The sequence below is a fragment of the Trichosurus vulpecula genome, chromosome 6 (assembly GCF_011100635.1).
Source record: "Trichosurus vulpecula isolate mTriVul1 chromosome 6, mTriVul1.pri, whole genome shotgun sequence".
Lineage (NCBI taxonomy): Eukaryota > Metazoa > Chordata > Mammalia > Diprotodontia > Phalangeridae > Trichosurus > Trichosurus vulpecula.
This window is the reverse complement of record NC_050578.1, coordinates 102,680,188-102,694,881: the sequence shown is the minus strand read 5'-3', so window position 1 is coordinate 102,694,881 and position 14,694 is coordinate 102,680,188. Positions and strand designations below refer to the sequence as shown.

Genomic DNA, 14,694 nt, shown 5'->3' with positions numbered 1-14,694 from the left:
GCTAGTACCTTCCCTCTGGGATCACCTGCAATTTGTACACACATGGTGGGTTGCATATTGTCTCCCCTATTAGAATGTGAGCTTCTTGAAAGAAAGGACTATATTTTTGCCTTTTATTTTTGTATCACAAGAGCTTTGCACAGTATCTGTTAATCACTACAAAGTGATTAATAAAGATGACGGGGAGCCAAGATGAGGGAGTAAAGGAAGGGTTTCCTGAGCTCTCCCAAATCCTCCTCCAAACAACTTTAAAAAATGTCTCAAAACAAATTTTGGAGTGGCAGAACCAACCATAGGATGGGGTGAAACAATTTTCCAGCCCAAGATAACTTACAAGGTTGGCAGGAAAGGTCTGTCTCACTGGGATGAGAGTGGAGCACAGTCCAGAGAAGCCTGTCCCAGCAAGGTAGCAGCAGCCTTTGGAGGTGACTGAATTGGTGGCTGCCACTTCCAGAGCTCTTAGCCCACACATGATAAGGCAGTCAGACAACTGGTTAGAAGGAGATTACAGTGGATCGTTTGCTGGCACTGGGTGCAAGGCTTGGTTGCATCGCCCATACACAGTTCTGGGTAATAGTCTCAGGGTGAGGAAGAGCACTAGCACACTAAAGAGTTCAGCTGCAGGGGAACTGGAATCCTGGTCACAGTTCCAGGTTAGAAAAGAGTGCTTGTGGGCATTCAGACAAGAGCGTAAGCCAGGAGAGCAGTGACCACACCTCTCCTTAGATGATACCACCTTGGAAGAACTGAAAACTTACAGATTCCCAGAACTAGCATTGATATCCAACTTAAACTTAATCCTATTTGGCATACACACACACACACACACACACACACACACACACACACACATATGCATATGTATATGTATATTTTATATATTATATACATACACACACATAAATATATATATATATATATATAAAACTTACATGATAATTGATACCCATCAAATCACAATGAACTGAATAAATACTGACTAATTTGAGTAGGGTAATCAAAATTATCATCACATAAGTGATTAATAAAGGCTTGTTGATGATAAGAATGATCCCTTCAGACTTTCTACCTTCAAACCTTTCTACAACACCAGAGGCAAGAGATGTTTGAAAGAAGGAAACTACCCAAATCTAATAATTTCTAATGTATGGAATTAAAACAGCTTGATATTCCTTTATCTAGGATGTAAGTATTGAGTATTATTTGAGTACTTTGATAGTCTTGCCTTTTTGGTAGCTAAATTATTAATTAAGAGAAAAAGAACCTAGGAAAACCAAGGTTCAAATTCTGCCTTTAGGGGCAGTATTAGTATTCTGTGACCATAGTCAAGTCATCTTAACCTCTTGAAGTCTTACTTTCTTTATCTGTAAAATGGGCTTAATACCTATAGTACCTACTCCATGGTTACTGTGACATTTCAAATGAGATGATTTGGTCAAAGTGCTTTAAAAACTTTAAAACACTATCAACAGCAGCTTTCTTCTTTCAAGGTGAAATGAAGGTCAATAAACTCATAAGATATAGCACATAGTCCGCGTTTAATAAATGCTGGCTGATTAAGTCAGACTTCTGATTATGTTTTCCTTATACATGCTCTTGGTTGTAAACTATTACAGAATGGTACATTAGTAAATGACAGACGTCAATAGCCAACTTTCACAGTGCTAAATAATTTTATGTAGATATATGAGGAAAAAAATTGCCAGAGGACTATAGGTTTTAGAACTGGAAGGGGCCTTGGAGGCAATCTAATCTAAACCCCTTATTTTACAGATAAGAAAACCAAGACCCAGAAAGAGGTTGTGACTCGCCCAAGATGAGCAGTAAGTGGGAAAATCAGATTTTGAGTATAAGTCTTCTGGTTACAAAAGCAGTGTTCTTTCCAGTGCACCACAGTGTCTTTTGGTCCCAAATATTTTATGTCCAATAGAAACATTTAGATTACGGAATCTGAATTCAAAGAGATGCCCTGCCCTGGGTAGAAGAAATTCAAAGTCATCTACAATGTTCTATTCTCAGATGACCATTTATTAAAATTGTAAGCCAAATACAATCACTGGAGCATACTCTATAAGCTCGGTACTGTCAACTTCCTAGTTATTCAAGTGAGTGACAAAAAAACGAGTGCATGAGGAAACTAAATGCATGGAAAATCCCCAAACACAATTAGTCATCCTTTGTTTTAGCTTCCTCTATCTTCCCACCATTAAACTTTTCTTGGTAACAAGTAGCAGCATTTGATAGATTTGTATTTTTGCCCTCCCTGACTCAGTGATAGACACCTAGGAGATTCAGTGAAATTGCCCTAAGGAAAGGAAGTAATAAAACTTGAATATGGAAAAGAGAATATCAGAGCACAAAGGGACCCTGGAAATCCGTGCTAGACTGAGCTCATTTTACAAATGAGGAAACTGGGAGCCATGAAGGTTGAAGCGCTTGTCCAAGGGTCAACCAGCTGCTTAGTGACCGAGACTGGGTTTCCTGATTCCATGTCTAGTGATCTTCCTATCTGAGTGGCAAACACAATTGGAATGAGAGTGAGGAAAAGAAGGGAAAAAAGGATGTGACACCCAGGGTTGAATGTTGTCATTTTAATACAAGAGGGCTTTCATGGTTTCGAAATAAGTGAATATTTACTGTTTGGAAGAATTTTGCTTAAACATATTTTACTACTTTTTAAATAAAATTTTATAGTTGTTGCTTTATTAATATCATCAAAATTTCCTCTGTTACCCCTTCTTCTCCTCCCCCTCCCAGAGAAACATCCTCTATATTAAATAACATTCTTGTTGCTTTTTAATATGATTTACCCCACACCTTCTGTCAGAAAAATAGGTCAGAAGGGACACTTCAAGAGTAACGTGCCCCATAGTGACAATTACAAACCTTTTCCTCTCTTCTTAAGCACCAATGCATACTCCCAACACATTTCCACCTGTATAATGGGGTAAGGCCTCCTAATAATAGATAGTATTTATACAGCACTTTGGGATTTGTCAAGTACTTTAAATATATTATATAGTTTGATCATCAAAAGGCTGGTAAAGAAAGACTTTTGTTCTCAGATCTCAAATAACACTTTACTTTGCAACTATACGATGTCCAAAGAATAAGGGAACAGAGACTGAACCTGTGATTTCATTGGTAAAGGAAAGATGAGGAATACCTTCTTCCCTATGCAAGCTGTCACCTTCTTTGCAACTTACAGTCTTAGAGAGCTTTCTAGAGCAATGAGAAGTTAAGTGACTTGCCCAGGGTTACACAATCAACATGCTCAGAAGCTGCACTTGAACCCAGGTCTTTCTGGCTTTGAGGCTCAATCTATATCCATCACACTAACCCGCCTCTAAAGCACTAATTAAGTATATTCCCCTTCCTGACTCAGTGACTGACACCAAGGAGCTTCAGTGCAATTGCCCCAACTACAAGCAATTTCTCTCCCTCTTCAAATTTCTCACAACACTTTGGAATTTTTGAATGGACTCACCATATGCCAATTAGTATTCTGAATATTTGCTTGCAAATATTATTATTTCTGCCTTTCAGTTAATGTCCTACTTTGATGCTTCATCATTGCATGGCTTTGATGACAAATTTTCCAAGTCTCTAACAGAGTGGTAAAAGCTGTGGAAGGTTTTGACTACTGGGCTTGCAGTGGATTTATGTACCATTAATCAAAGAACCAGAATCATAGAATCACAGAATTTAAGCTTTGGAAGGGATCTCAAGTGAGGTGGAGCCAAGATGGCAGGGTAAAGGGACAGACTCACCCAACCTCTTCCAAACAACTTTAAAATGATGCCTCAGAATGAATTCTGGAGCAGCAAAATTAACAAAAGGATGAGGTAAAGCAATATTCTAGCCCTACAGAATTTAGAAGGTGAGCAGGAAAAATCTGTCTCCCTGGGGTAAGAGGGAGCTCAGTTCAGTACATGCCAGCCAGGCAAACCAGCAGCAGGCCTTGCGGGCAGCTGAATCTTTGGCAGTAACTTCTGGAGTTCTCGGTCCACAGACAATCAGAAAACTGGTCAGAAGGAGATTACAAGGGATTTTTTTTTCCTTTAAAATAATTTATTTAATTTCAGTTTTCAACATTCACTTCCATAAGGTTTTGAGTTTTAAATTTTCTCCGCCTCCCTCCTCTCCCCTGTCTCTAAGACAGCATGCAATCTGATAAAGGCTCTACATGTACATTCTTATTAAACGTATTTTTACATTGGTCATGTTGTAAAAAAGAATTAGAATGAATGGGAGAAACCACAAGAAAGAAAAAAGCAAAACAAACAAAAAGAGCAAATAATATGTTTCAATCTGCATTTATACTCCATAGTTCTTTCTCTGGATGTGGATGGCATTTTCCATCATGAGTCTTTTGGAGTTGCCTTAGATCCTTCCATTGCTGAGAACAGCTAAGTCTATCAAAGTTAGTCATCACACAATGTGGCTGTTACTGTCTACAATATTCTCTTGTTTTTGCTCATTTCACTCAGCCTCAGTTCATGCAAGTACAAGGCATCTGTTGCTGGCTGTAGGTGCAGGACTCTGTTGCACTGCCTATATTCAATTCAGGGTCTCAGTTCCTAAGACAAGGAGGAGTATTACATACTAGAGCTCCCAGTCACAGCACAGTGGAGACCCTGAACACAGTTCCAGGGCAGAAAATAGTACTCATGGTCACTCAGAGATCATAGTGTAGGCCAGGAAAGTAGTGACCACATCTCTCCTTAGATTGTATTACCCTGGAAGAACTGAAAACTTACAGACTCCAGAACCAGCTCCAAAACAAGAGAATAAAAAACCTGAGTTTCAGATAGTGCCACCCCTTACCCCCACCCGAGGAACACAGCCCAACTTTATCCTAAAGTTAAGTCAAGAAATAGGCTGGAAAAATGAGCAGGCAACAAAAAAAGCACCTGACCATAGAAAGTTACTATGGTGACAGGGAAACTCAAAACACAAACTCAGAAGACTGTAACAACATCAAAACAGCTACATGCAAAGCCTCAAAGAAAAGAGTGAATTGGTTCCAGGCCCAAAAAGAATTCATGGAAGAGCTCAAAAAAGGATTTTAAAAATCAAATATAAGAAGTACAGGAAAAATTGGGAAGGGACCTCAGCAGCTACCTATTCCAACCAGAATCCCCATAATAACATTCCTGACAAATGATTAGCTAGCCTCTAGTTAAAGACTTCTAAGGGGGAAGTCTTCAAGAAGAAGCTAGATAATTGCTTGTCCTTTTGTGATCATGGGAATTCCTTCTTTATCTGGTTTGAACCAAATGCTCACTAAGATCATTTCCATCCCACTAATTCCAACATAAACCAACACATATTTCATGTTCCTAGCAAAATTTGTGTGTGTCTCTCATCTGAGAACCCATCATACGCCATCCAATCTAACCAGATTTGTATCAAGGACCAATTTCATTCACAGCACTGGGCTAGGCCCTGGAGATACAGACAAAATTTTTTTTTTAAAATGACTGCCCTCAAGAGTTTACATTCTATTAAGAGGATCCCACCTATAAACAGATCAATATATGCGAGACAATTAGAGGAAGAGGGAGAAAAAGCTAAGGATTGCATGGATCAGAAAAAGCTTTCCCCAGGAGATGGAAGATGAACTGAGCCTCAAAAAAAGTGAAATATTCTAAAAGCCTGAGGTGAAGAGGGAGTGTATTCTAGGCATGCAAGAGAAAATGTAGGGAAATGGGAAACAGAAAGCCGAATTCAACACATACAGAAAAATACAGCTAGAATGTCCAGTACATGAAGGAAGTAATAATGAGCCAGACTATGATGGTTCTAGTTTGGCACTCCAAAGAGGCTAATAAGATTTGTTGGCTTTGACGGCCTTAATTCATAAAGACTAATTTACAATCTCACAAAGCTGCTTGGGGACATTACCTGCTTTAAGTAAATTGCCCAGCATTCCACAGCTACTCTGGGTCCAAAACAGAACTTGAACCTGGGTCTTTCTGATTCCCAAGGTTGGAGTTACAGAAAAAACACAAAATATTCACTGCCTTGAAGAGCTTACATTCTATGGGCGAGAGCAGAGGGGTAAATACATTAAACACATAAATATAATACATGATAATTAAAAGAAGAGAGGATGAGAATGATTGTAATCTGCACTAATGCAGAGTGTGTTCACACCAATGAAATCATAAAGCCTTGACACATTATCTCCCCTGCTGGACTTTAAGGTTCTTTGAGATTGCCTCTTATATCATTTTTAGATCTCCAAGCCCTACTCCAGTGTCTTGCACACAGCAGGGGCTTACTCGATGTTTGTGACAAGAGGGTAGAGAGGAAGGAAATGGTTTAGTTCTAGTGGCACAGTGACAGCAGCCGGTAATTCTTCATTTGCTTCACATTGACTACCACAACATCACACTCAGCACCCCTTTCAATGGCTGGTTACTTCTCTTATGCTCACACACAATGGCAGCTGTGTTTAAATGACCCCTGAGAAGGAAGGCTTGAGAACCATGGCCCTCTATCACACCTGTGACCCACTTAAATTTGAATTAAACCATAGAATAGCAGCATGCTTGTATGTCCTACTGGTTCTAGATTATTAATCCAGCATGAGGTTCAAAGGAATATTTGTTATTTGCAAATCTTAATACGAAGAAAATTAAAAATTAAGCCCCCAAGCTTTTCCCACTGAGTGGAAGGTCAGTTCTCAGAAAACAGCATCTGGCTCCTCATAACTCACTACCTTGGAATGCTTTCTTTTAAAAATCATAGAAACATACATGGAAATAGGGAAAAAATCTAAATCAAGAGTTCGTAGTCTTTTTTGCATTGACCCCTTTGGCAGGCTGGTGAAACTATCAACTCCTTCTCAGAATAATGTTCTCAAATGCATAAAATAAAATACATAGGAGTGCAAAGGAAACCAATTATATTGAAATGCAGTTTTAAAAATATTTCGAAAAACAAGTTCATGGATCCAGGTTAAATATCCTTGACCTAAAGGGAAACACAAACACAATGGGGTCAGCACTACCTGAAACACACTGGATACAACTAAATGCATGCACATGCACATATACACACACACACACACACACACACACACACACACACACACACAAAATGTAGAAGAATTACAGATGGAGAGGGAGTATATAGTATAATGAATAGAGAAGCAATCTTGGAGTCAGAAAAACCTAGGTTCAAGTATTGCTTCTGACACAGTCTAGCTATGAGACCTTGGACAAGTCACTTAACTCTTTCGATGTCCAAAAGCAACTCAGACTGTAAATTTCAGAGGAGTTTTATCTGCAATGGTGGAGAGAACCTCTATGTCTAGAGTTCTCAACACAGATGAATTTATAGTATCAGACAAAAAGAAAATTCTTCTAATTATTATTGTCTTATTTTTCTATTCTTAACCTGAGGTTTGCAAATTTGTTTTTGTTTTTAATTGTGTTAGATGGTAGACTCTAAACCATTGATGTCAAACTCAAATAGAACCAGAATGATTAAGATATACATAAGGATCCTGATGAGCTTCATATTGATTCAGAAAGCCACATATTAATATCATCTATGTTCTATTGTATTTTCATTTATTTTGTTAAGTATTTCTCAGTTACATTTAAATCTGGTCCAGGCAGCTGTTTGACACCTCTGCTCTAGACAGTGTCCAGCCAAGAGCAGTAAACAAGAACATTGCGTCTAGAATCAGGGGATCCAGATCCATGTCTAAGCTTTGCCACTTCCTACCAGTGTGACCTTGGACAACTCACTTAACCTCCCTGGGCCTCAGTTTCCTCATCTGTAAAATGGAGTTGGACCAAATCAATCACCAATTATTGATTGTCTGCTCGGTACCTAGGCACTGCACTAGGTACTAAGGATACAAAGACAAATAAAATAGTCCCTGCCCTCCAGAAGCTTACATTCTATTAAGAGAAACAACGTATATAAAAATAAGTAACACAAAATAAATACAAAGTAATTTGCTGTTCAGGAGGGCACTGGCAGCTGGGGAGGATCAAGAAAGATATCACAAATAAAGATACTTGAGCTTCAGTTTGAAGAAAATAAGAGACTCTAAATGGTTCTTTCCATATCTCAATCTATGGTCCTTAGCTACATTTTGTAGCTAATTGAAATCCTAGCAAAGTATTTTGCACAATAAGTGTTTACTAAATGTTTATTGTTCTGTCATTGTATGATTCTTAACACATTTCAGAGAAAAACTGGAGGTTGTCAAGACAACGTTTGGATTCAGATTTTTAAAAGCAAGTCAAGCACTAATATTATAAAAATCTTACTTATGGTCTTATAACTGCATTTAGGAGAAAAGGATTCTGAAAATTACTGAGTAAAAAAAAGTAAACATCAATGCATGCACATGATATGTAGTATTAATATTAGTGAACTAATATTTACTGCTTAAATAATGTTAAGTTTTATAAGATACAACTCAGAGAAGTTGTACTTATTACGCCAGTGGTTTTCACATATGTCCACTAAAATATTAATAGATTTTTTAAAAATAATGTTTACTATTATCTTTTCATTTTACCTCACCTACATTTCCCAATGTAGCCCCAAAGCATAAAAAAGAGGGAGAAAACAGTTCAGTAAAACTAAGCCACATATCGAATAAGTCTAACACACTCGGTACTCCGTGCCCATGGTCCCCCTCCCTTACAAAGAGGAAGGTGCCTTCTCATGTCTCTTCTTGAGGGTCAAGCTTAGTCATTATAATTTCCCAGGATTCAGTTATGATTGTTTTGTTGCTGTTGTTCTTTTAATTTACATCGTTGTAGTGAATGTGTGTATATATATATATATATATATATATATTGTTTTCATGGTTCTTCTTACTTCACTTTGTATCAGTTCATATAAATCTTTCCATGCTTCTCTATATTCATTGTTTTACAGCACAGTGAGATTCCAGTACATTCACAGACCATATCCTGTTTATCCATTCCCCAACTGATAGGCATCTACTCTGTTAGCTATTGGGACTGATTAACCCATTAGCCCTTAGTGAATCCCTCCCCATTTGTACAGCACTGTTCTGGATGTTTAGGAGATACAAAGGAAGCCTAGAGAGAGTTCTGCCCTTCTAAGAGGTTATAATCTCATTGGAGAGAAATTAGAGTAGCCTGTAATAATAAGGTGCTAAACTGTATATTCTGAACTGGAGCAGCTCAAAAAAGAAGGTATAAACTGATGAAGACTGGTATAGTTGGGGAAGCTACAGAGAGAGAAATAGTGAGAAGAGATGATTAAATTTAAATCCCAAAAGACTTTGGCACACACCACATCCTTCGCACTGCCTCTTTGTGAGAATGTGGACTCTAACTCAGACACAACCAACAAACGTCCAAGCTCGGTAAGGAATGTGAGAATGTCTGTGCAACACATTAGCCAGTAAGTGTAAAGGAGGATAAAGACCTCTTGGAGGGAGGACTAAAGAGATGAAATTAATAACAAATTAGTGATTCTAAGGGGGATAAAAATCAAAGACGTCCAGTTTGCCCCTCTTTCTATCCTGTCTAAATCCTCTCCTCTTTATAATGTCCAACACAGTAAGATTTTAAAACTCTATAAAGCAAGATTTCTGAATTCACAAAGGACAAGTATTGTAACACATCTCTTAAACAAAAAGCTCGCCAAACCAAGATAAACAACCAGCAGCCTTCAGAAATTAAAGGAGTTGGGAGAAATAAGATAAAAAATATCACTGCCCGAAGCCTTGAAATAGTTACACATGTTGCTAGTAGGTGGTTAAATGCACAGAGACACAGAGTATGTATGAATCTGTGTAAGTGTGTTTGTGTATAGACATATACACACATATATACATATACACAAGTAGATAAAATCACTTTTAGTCTTATCCCAAACAGGGATATTCAGAGTATAGTTCCTTTCAAGGAAGTAAAGCAGTTTGTAGAAGGTTGCAAAAATTCAATTATCCATGGTTTTAATCAGTAATGCATATGAGAAACATATTCTTCAAGACTTAAGCATTTTTATTGTATCATTGTTCCCTGAAATATTCACTCACATACACACACATACACACACACACACTTCTCTACACACTTGTTTACTGTACATAAGCTTATACTACCAATTATTTTTTAAAATTAGTTTGAATAATCAAATATAGTCATGGCAGTTAGGAAAAAGGTGTAATGATCTGTATAGGCATAACTCTTAATAAGGTCAGATTTGAAGAAGTGTTTAGTTCCAAGGGGAAGCAGAATCGTATTATATAGATGGAGAACACACTCAGATTCCAAGATCTTCCCTTTCATTTGCCACATTATTTTTCTGCACTCATTCTCCCCTCCTACTCCCCCCCCCCCCCACAATTATAACTTTTTGAGCTCTTAGAAAAGGTCCACAATCCTTTTTTTTCTGTATAGCCAACAGGAATGAAAAGACTTCAGGCTGGCTCCCTGGGTTATGGAATGTTTACTACATTCTGCTTTCTCACTTACAATATGAGCCTTTGATGTATTATTGAATTGGTTCCTCTTCCTTATCCCTCTTTTGTTCCCTTACTTTTCCCTGGCTGCTTTATTTTGTTGGTGGTGGTTGTTTTTTTTTTTTTTTTTAATAAATTCAGCCTACCTGGTGAGATTTCATTATATATCATTAAGAAAAGTCTTAGGGCTGGGGGAAGGGATGGGGATCCCGATTTATTTACTCATCCACTTAGAAGCTAAAGTATTTGATCCATGCAGTACTCCAAATACGTGACCTGAAAGTTGACCTTTGTAAGATTCTCAGTCCATAAAATATACATGATGCAGAACTAGAAGGATCCTTAGAAAAAATTCCCTCGTTTTGTAGATGAAGAAAACAGAAGCTGTATGGTGATGTGCAAAGAGACGTGGATTTGGAGGAAGAAGACGACGGCTTGAATCCTAGCTCTTCCAATTTAGGAATGGAAGAGAACTTTCAGGTCCTGGAGGGCCAGAGGTGTCAAAACTGACTTTGGCCTTCAAAATTCCAGAGCACAGCCCCAACTAGATTCAAATGTAATTGAGAAATGTAGATAATGTTAATTTGTGCTTTTCTAAGTCAATATATGGCCTGCGGGGATCCCTTTTTGAATCTTGACTTATTATACGTGAGGAAACAAATATGTAACCTAGGACCAGTCACTTAACCTTTGGGCCTCGGTTTCCTCAAATGTAAAATGAATTGGCTGGACTAAAGGATCTCAAAGATCCCTTCCATGTCTATATCTATGCCTCTCAGGTCCAGAGTGTTCTAAATGCCTTGGCCATGGCCAAGGTTCAATTCACACAGTAAACACAGCTGAGTGATTGAAGCCAAGTCCTCTGACTCCAAACTTTGTGTTGTTTTCCACCGAAACCCACTGGGCCATTTTTTCTATGTATGCTCACCCATTTTCTTTTAATGGAGCGAACCAATTTAAATTCTAATACACTCAAAGGGAAAGAAACAACATTTTTACAGATCTGGTCAGGCAAATTAAGTTGAACTGATACTAACCATCTGCTAGGACAGGAGAGATAGGGGATGAGAACGATAAGGGAGGAGATGAATCAAGATAGCCCGGCTACCTTGTGGGCGAACGGGATTGGAGATTTTCGACTCCAGAACCATCACTTATTAAAGGCAAGGCTGACCTCTCTGAAAAGGGGTGGGCTGATCCTTCCCAAACACTAACACATAAAATGAAGTGTTCGGGTGGTTGTTGTTTACAAAGGGGGTGGGGAGCTGACTATTTCCCCCTCCCCCCCCCCCCCGTTCACCTCCAGCCACTCCCAGGCCAGAGTTAAAAGCCCCCAGCCCCGCCGCCCCGGCGTGGGTGCCCAGGAGCGCACGCCAGCCAGAGTAGTCCGAGGGGCAGAGGAGCCCCGTCGGATCGCGCACGCACGCACCGGCAGCAGAGGACCGCCCGACCTGAGGCTGCCGGCCCGCACCTTCCCTCCTTGGCGTCTCTTCTCCAGCTCACACCCCACCCCCTGCCCCTTACCTGCCGCAGAGTGACTGGAGTGAGCTCGGCCCCGGACTCTCCTGGAGGCTCCGAGCTCTCTGCGCTCCCGCAGCTCTTCCTCTTCTTCTTCCAGCCGTCGGGCTTCAGCCATCGGCTAAGCTGGGGCACGCACTGGGAACAGGACGGAGGTGGTGAGAGGGCCAGACCCTACCAGCCGGGAGCCCCCATCGGACGAGCAGTTCTCTCCCCGCCTGCCCAGCCCTGCCCGGACTCGTTCCCTCGAGCCGCGACCCTGCCGGGGCCGGAGGGAATTCGGTGCCCGGAGCAGACGGAAGAGAAACCGCAACTTCTCCGCCAGACTCCACCTGCCCGGACAGTGGGGGAAGAGAGGGAGGGGGCTGGAGGCGGGGGCAGCTTGAGGCGGCCAGAAAAGGGCAGCCTCCCGACTTTCCTCCGCCCTCCTCCGCGCAGAGACAGCCTCCTTCTCTCTTTTCCTTTCTTGCTCCTCTCCCCTTAGCTTAGCCCCTTCCCTCTTCTTCCTTCCCCGCCTTCCACATTGGGAGCCCGGGATGAGGCGGGTCTGTCCCGGCCTCGCCCTCCTCTGGGAGGGACTAGCAGCTGCCTGCCTGCCCCCGCTAGCCAGCCCGGGACCCAAGGCCACAGGACCGGATAAGCGGACCACTGGCCGGGACAGACACAACAAACCAAAAACCCCGGAGCTGGGACTTGGGGGGAGGGGCAGAGAGAAGGAGGGGGTTGGCGTCGGCATTTTCTGCCTTTTCCCAACTTTCCGGGGTCAACAGGAAACCCACACGCTGGACACTAAAACAAAAGGAGGGGGAGGAGGAGGAGGAAGAGGTACCTGCCAGCCCCAGCCAGGCTGGGGGAGCGGCTGCGGAGGAGAGATCTTTGGCCAGCCCGAAAGATGAGAAACCTCTGTGCTGCTGAACTTCCGGGGAAACTTCATCTGAAGTTTTATTGGTCCTCTTTCCCGACCTTATCTTTCTTTCTTGGGTGTCTTATCGTTGCGCAGCCATTGCGGGTGGGAGGGAGAGACTGAGAGAGTGACAGAGACCTGGGGTGGGGGTGGGCCCCAAGGTTAGTCCTGAGTTTTGTACAAAACCTGGATATTATGAGCTCCGTATCTTGGGGGAGGGGCACAGGTGAGTACAGCGCGCAAATATATAATAGTATCTCAAGAAGTGTATGTCTTCATGCTAGTATCTTCTTTTTGAAATTTGTCTCCAATCTATTCTACCTCTGTCTTGTTTGTATGTAGTTGCTTGCCTGTTGTCTTTCTCATTAGAATGAGCTCCTTGAGAGCAGAGACAGTCTTTTCGCCTTTCTTTGTATCCCCAGTGTTCAGCACAATGCTTGGTACACAGGAGGTGCCTAATAAATGCTTGTTAACTGAATGGGCTTATGAGAGGGAAGGATAGCCTAGTGTATGTGAGATTGACTTTAGAATCATGACAGGCTTGAGTTCAAGTTCAGCCTTTCACACAAACTAGGTGTGTGCTCCTCGACCAGTCACTTAATTACCTCAGCCAGTTTTTTAAAACTGTAAGTGGCAGAGTTGCATTGGTAGATGGCCTTACTGAGAGTTCCCTCTGCCAATGAAATCATAGGTCTGGAATGCGAGTGTGCCCTGCCCCAACTCTAGAAAAATATACTATATATTTAATATAAATTATATATATTTATTATAAATTCGACAGGTATTTATTTATTAAGCAACTACTAGGTGCCTTGCACTATGCTACGTGCTCAGAATAAAAAGGCAAAATATATAAACTATATATAGATTGTGTGCCTCTCCACTTAAGGCCTCCTGTTGTAGAGGTGACCCTAGTTCCCAAAGGGAAGGCTATAGTAGCAGAGCCCAGGTTCTGTTAGATTTTACCAGCTTGGAAGTGCTTTGACACAGATGCTGGTGACTGACTCTGTGTCCTCAGATGATCCAGCTAAGTTCAGAAATAACAGACCACAGGATAATGGATTTTTTTTTCTCCACAACTCTGGATAGCTGTCTATCATTAGTAAAAAGTGGACAGAGCACTTAAACCAGTGAAAGCTCAGGGCCTTGAAAGCCAAGGCAGTTTGGTGGTGCAGTGCATGGAGCTCTGGGCCTGAAATTTGAAATTTGAAATAGTTATTGACATTTATCTTTTAAAAAAAAAGTTCAGGTCAGAAACCCCAAGTTAAGAGCACTTGATAGTACAATCCTCTCTCCCATTCCTGGTTCACTTAACTAGCTCTGTGACTCTGGGAAAGCCTTCTAACCTCTTTGCCTCAGTTTCCTCAGCTGTAAAATAGAGGTAATAACAGCACCTACTTTGTAGGATTGCTGTTAGAATCCAATGACTCAATATTTGTAAAGTGCTTAGCATGGTTTCTGGCACATAGTAGGTGCTTAAATGCTGCTTTTTCCATGGGAAAACAAATAATATTGGAGGACATTGGATGCTGAAGGATCATAGACTTAGAGCTGGAAGAAATCTTTTTTAAATTTTTTTCCCCAATTATATGTGAAAACGATGTTTAACATTTGGGTTTTTTTTTTTGTTTTGAGTTTCAAATTCTATCCCTCTCTCATTTCCCCCCCTCCCTTTCTCTGAGATGGTAAGCAATCTGATAGAGGTTATACATGTGCAGTCATGTAAAACATTTGCATATTAGTCACTTTGTGGAAGAATACTCAAACCAAAAAAAAAAAAGTGAAAAATAGCATGCTT

General features: G+C 40.7%; 1 protein-coding gene across 3 annotated transcripts in view; it reads right to left on the bottom strand.

Annotated features, from left to right (window-relative positions):
- Positions 1 to 12,320, bottom strand: part of SH3D19 (SH3 domain containing 19) — a 206,634-nt gene extending 194,314 nt beyond the window's left edge. For all 3 annotated transcript variants that reach the window (XM_036765516.1, XM_036765517.1, XM_036765520.1), the window contains exon 1: positions 11,999 to 12,320. In XM_036765516.1, the coding sequence (XP_036621411.1) occupies positions 11,999 to 12,110 (112 nt within the window). In that variant the 5' untranslated portion in view covers positions 12,111 to 12,320. The remainder of the gene's footprint in view (positions 1 to 11,998) is intronic.
- Positions 12,321 to 14,694: the final 2,374 nt, after the last annotated feature.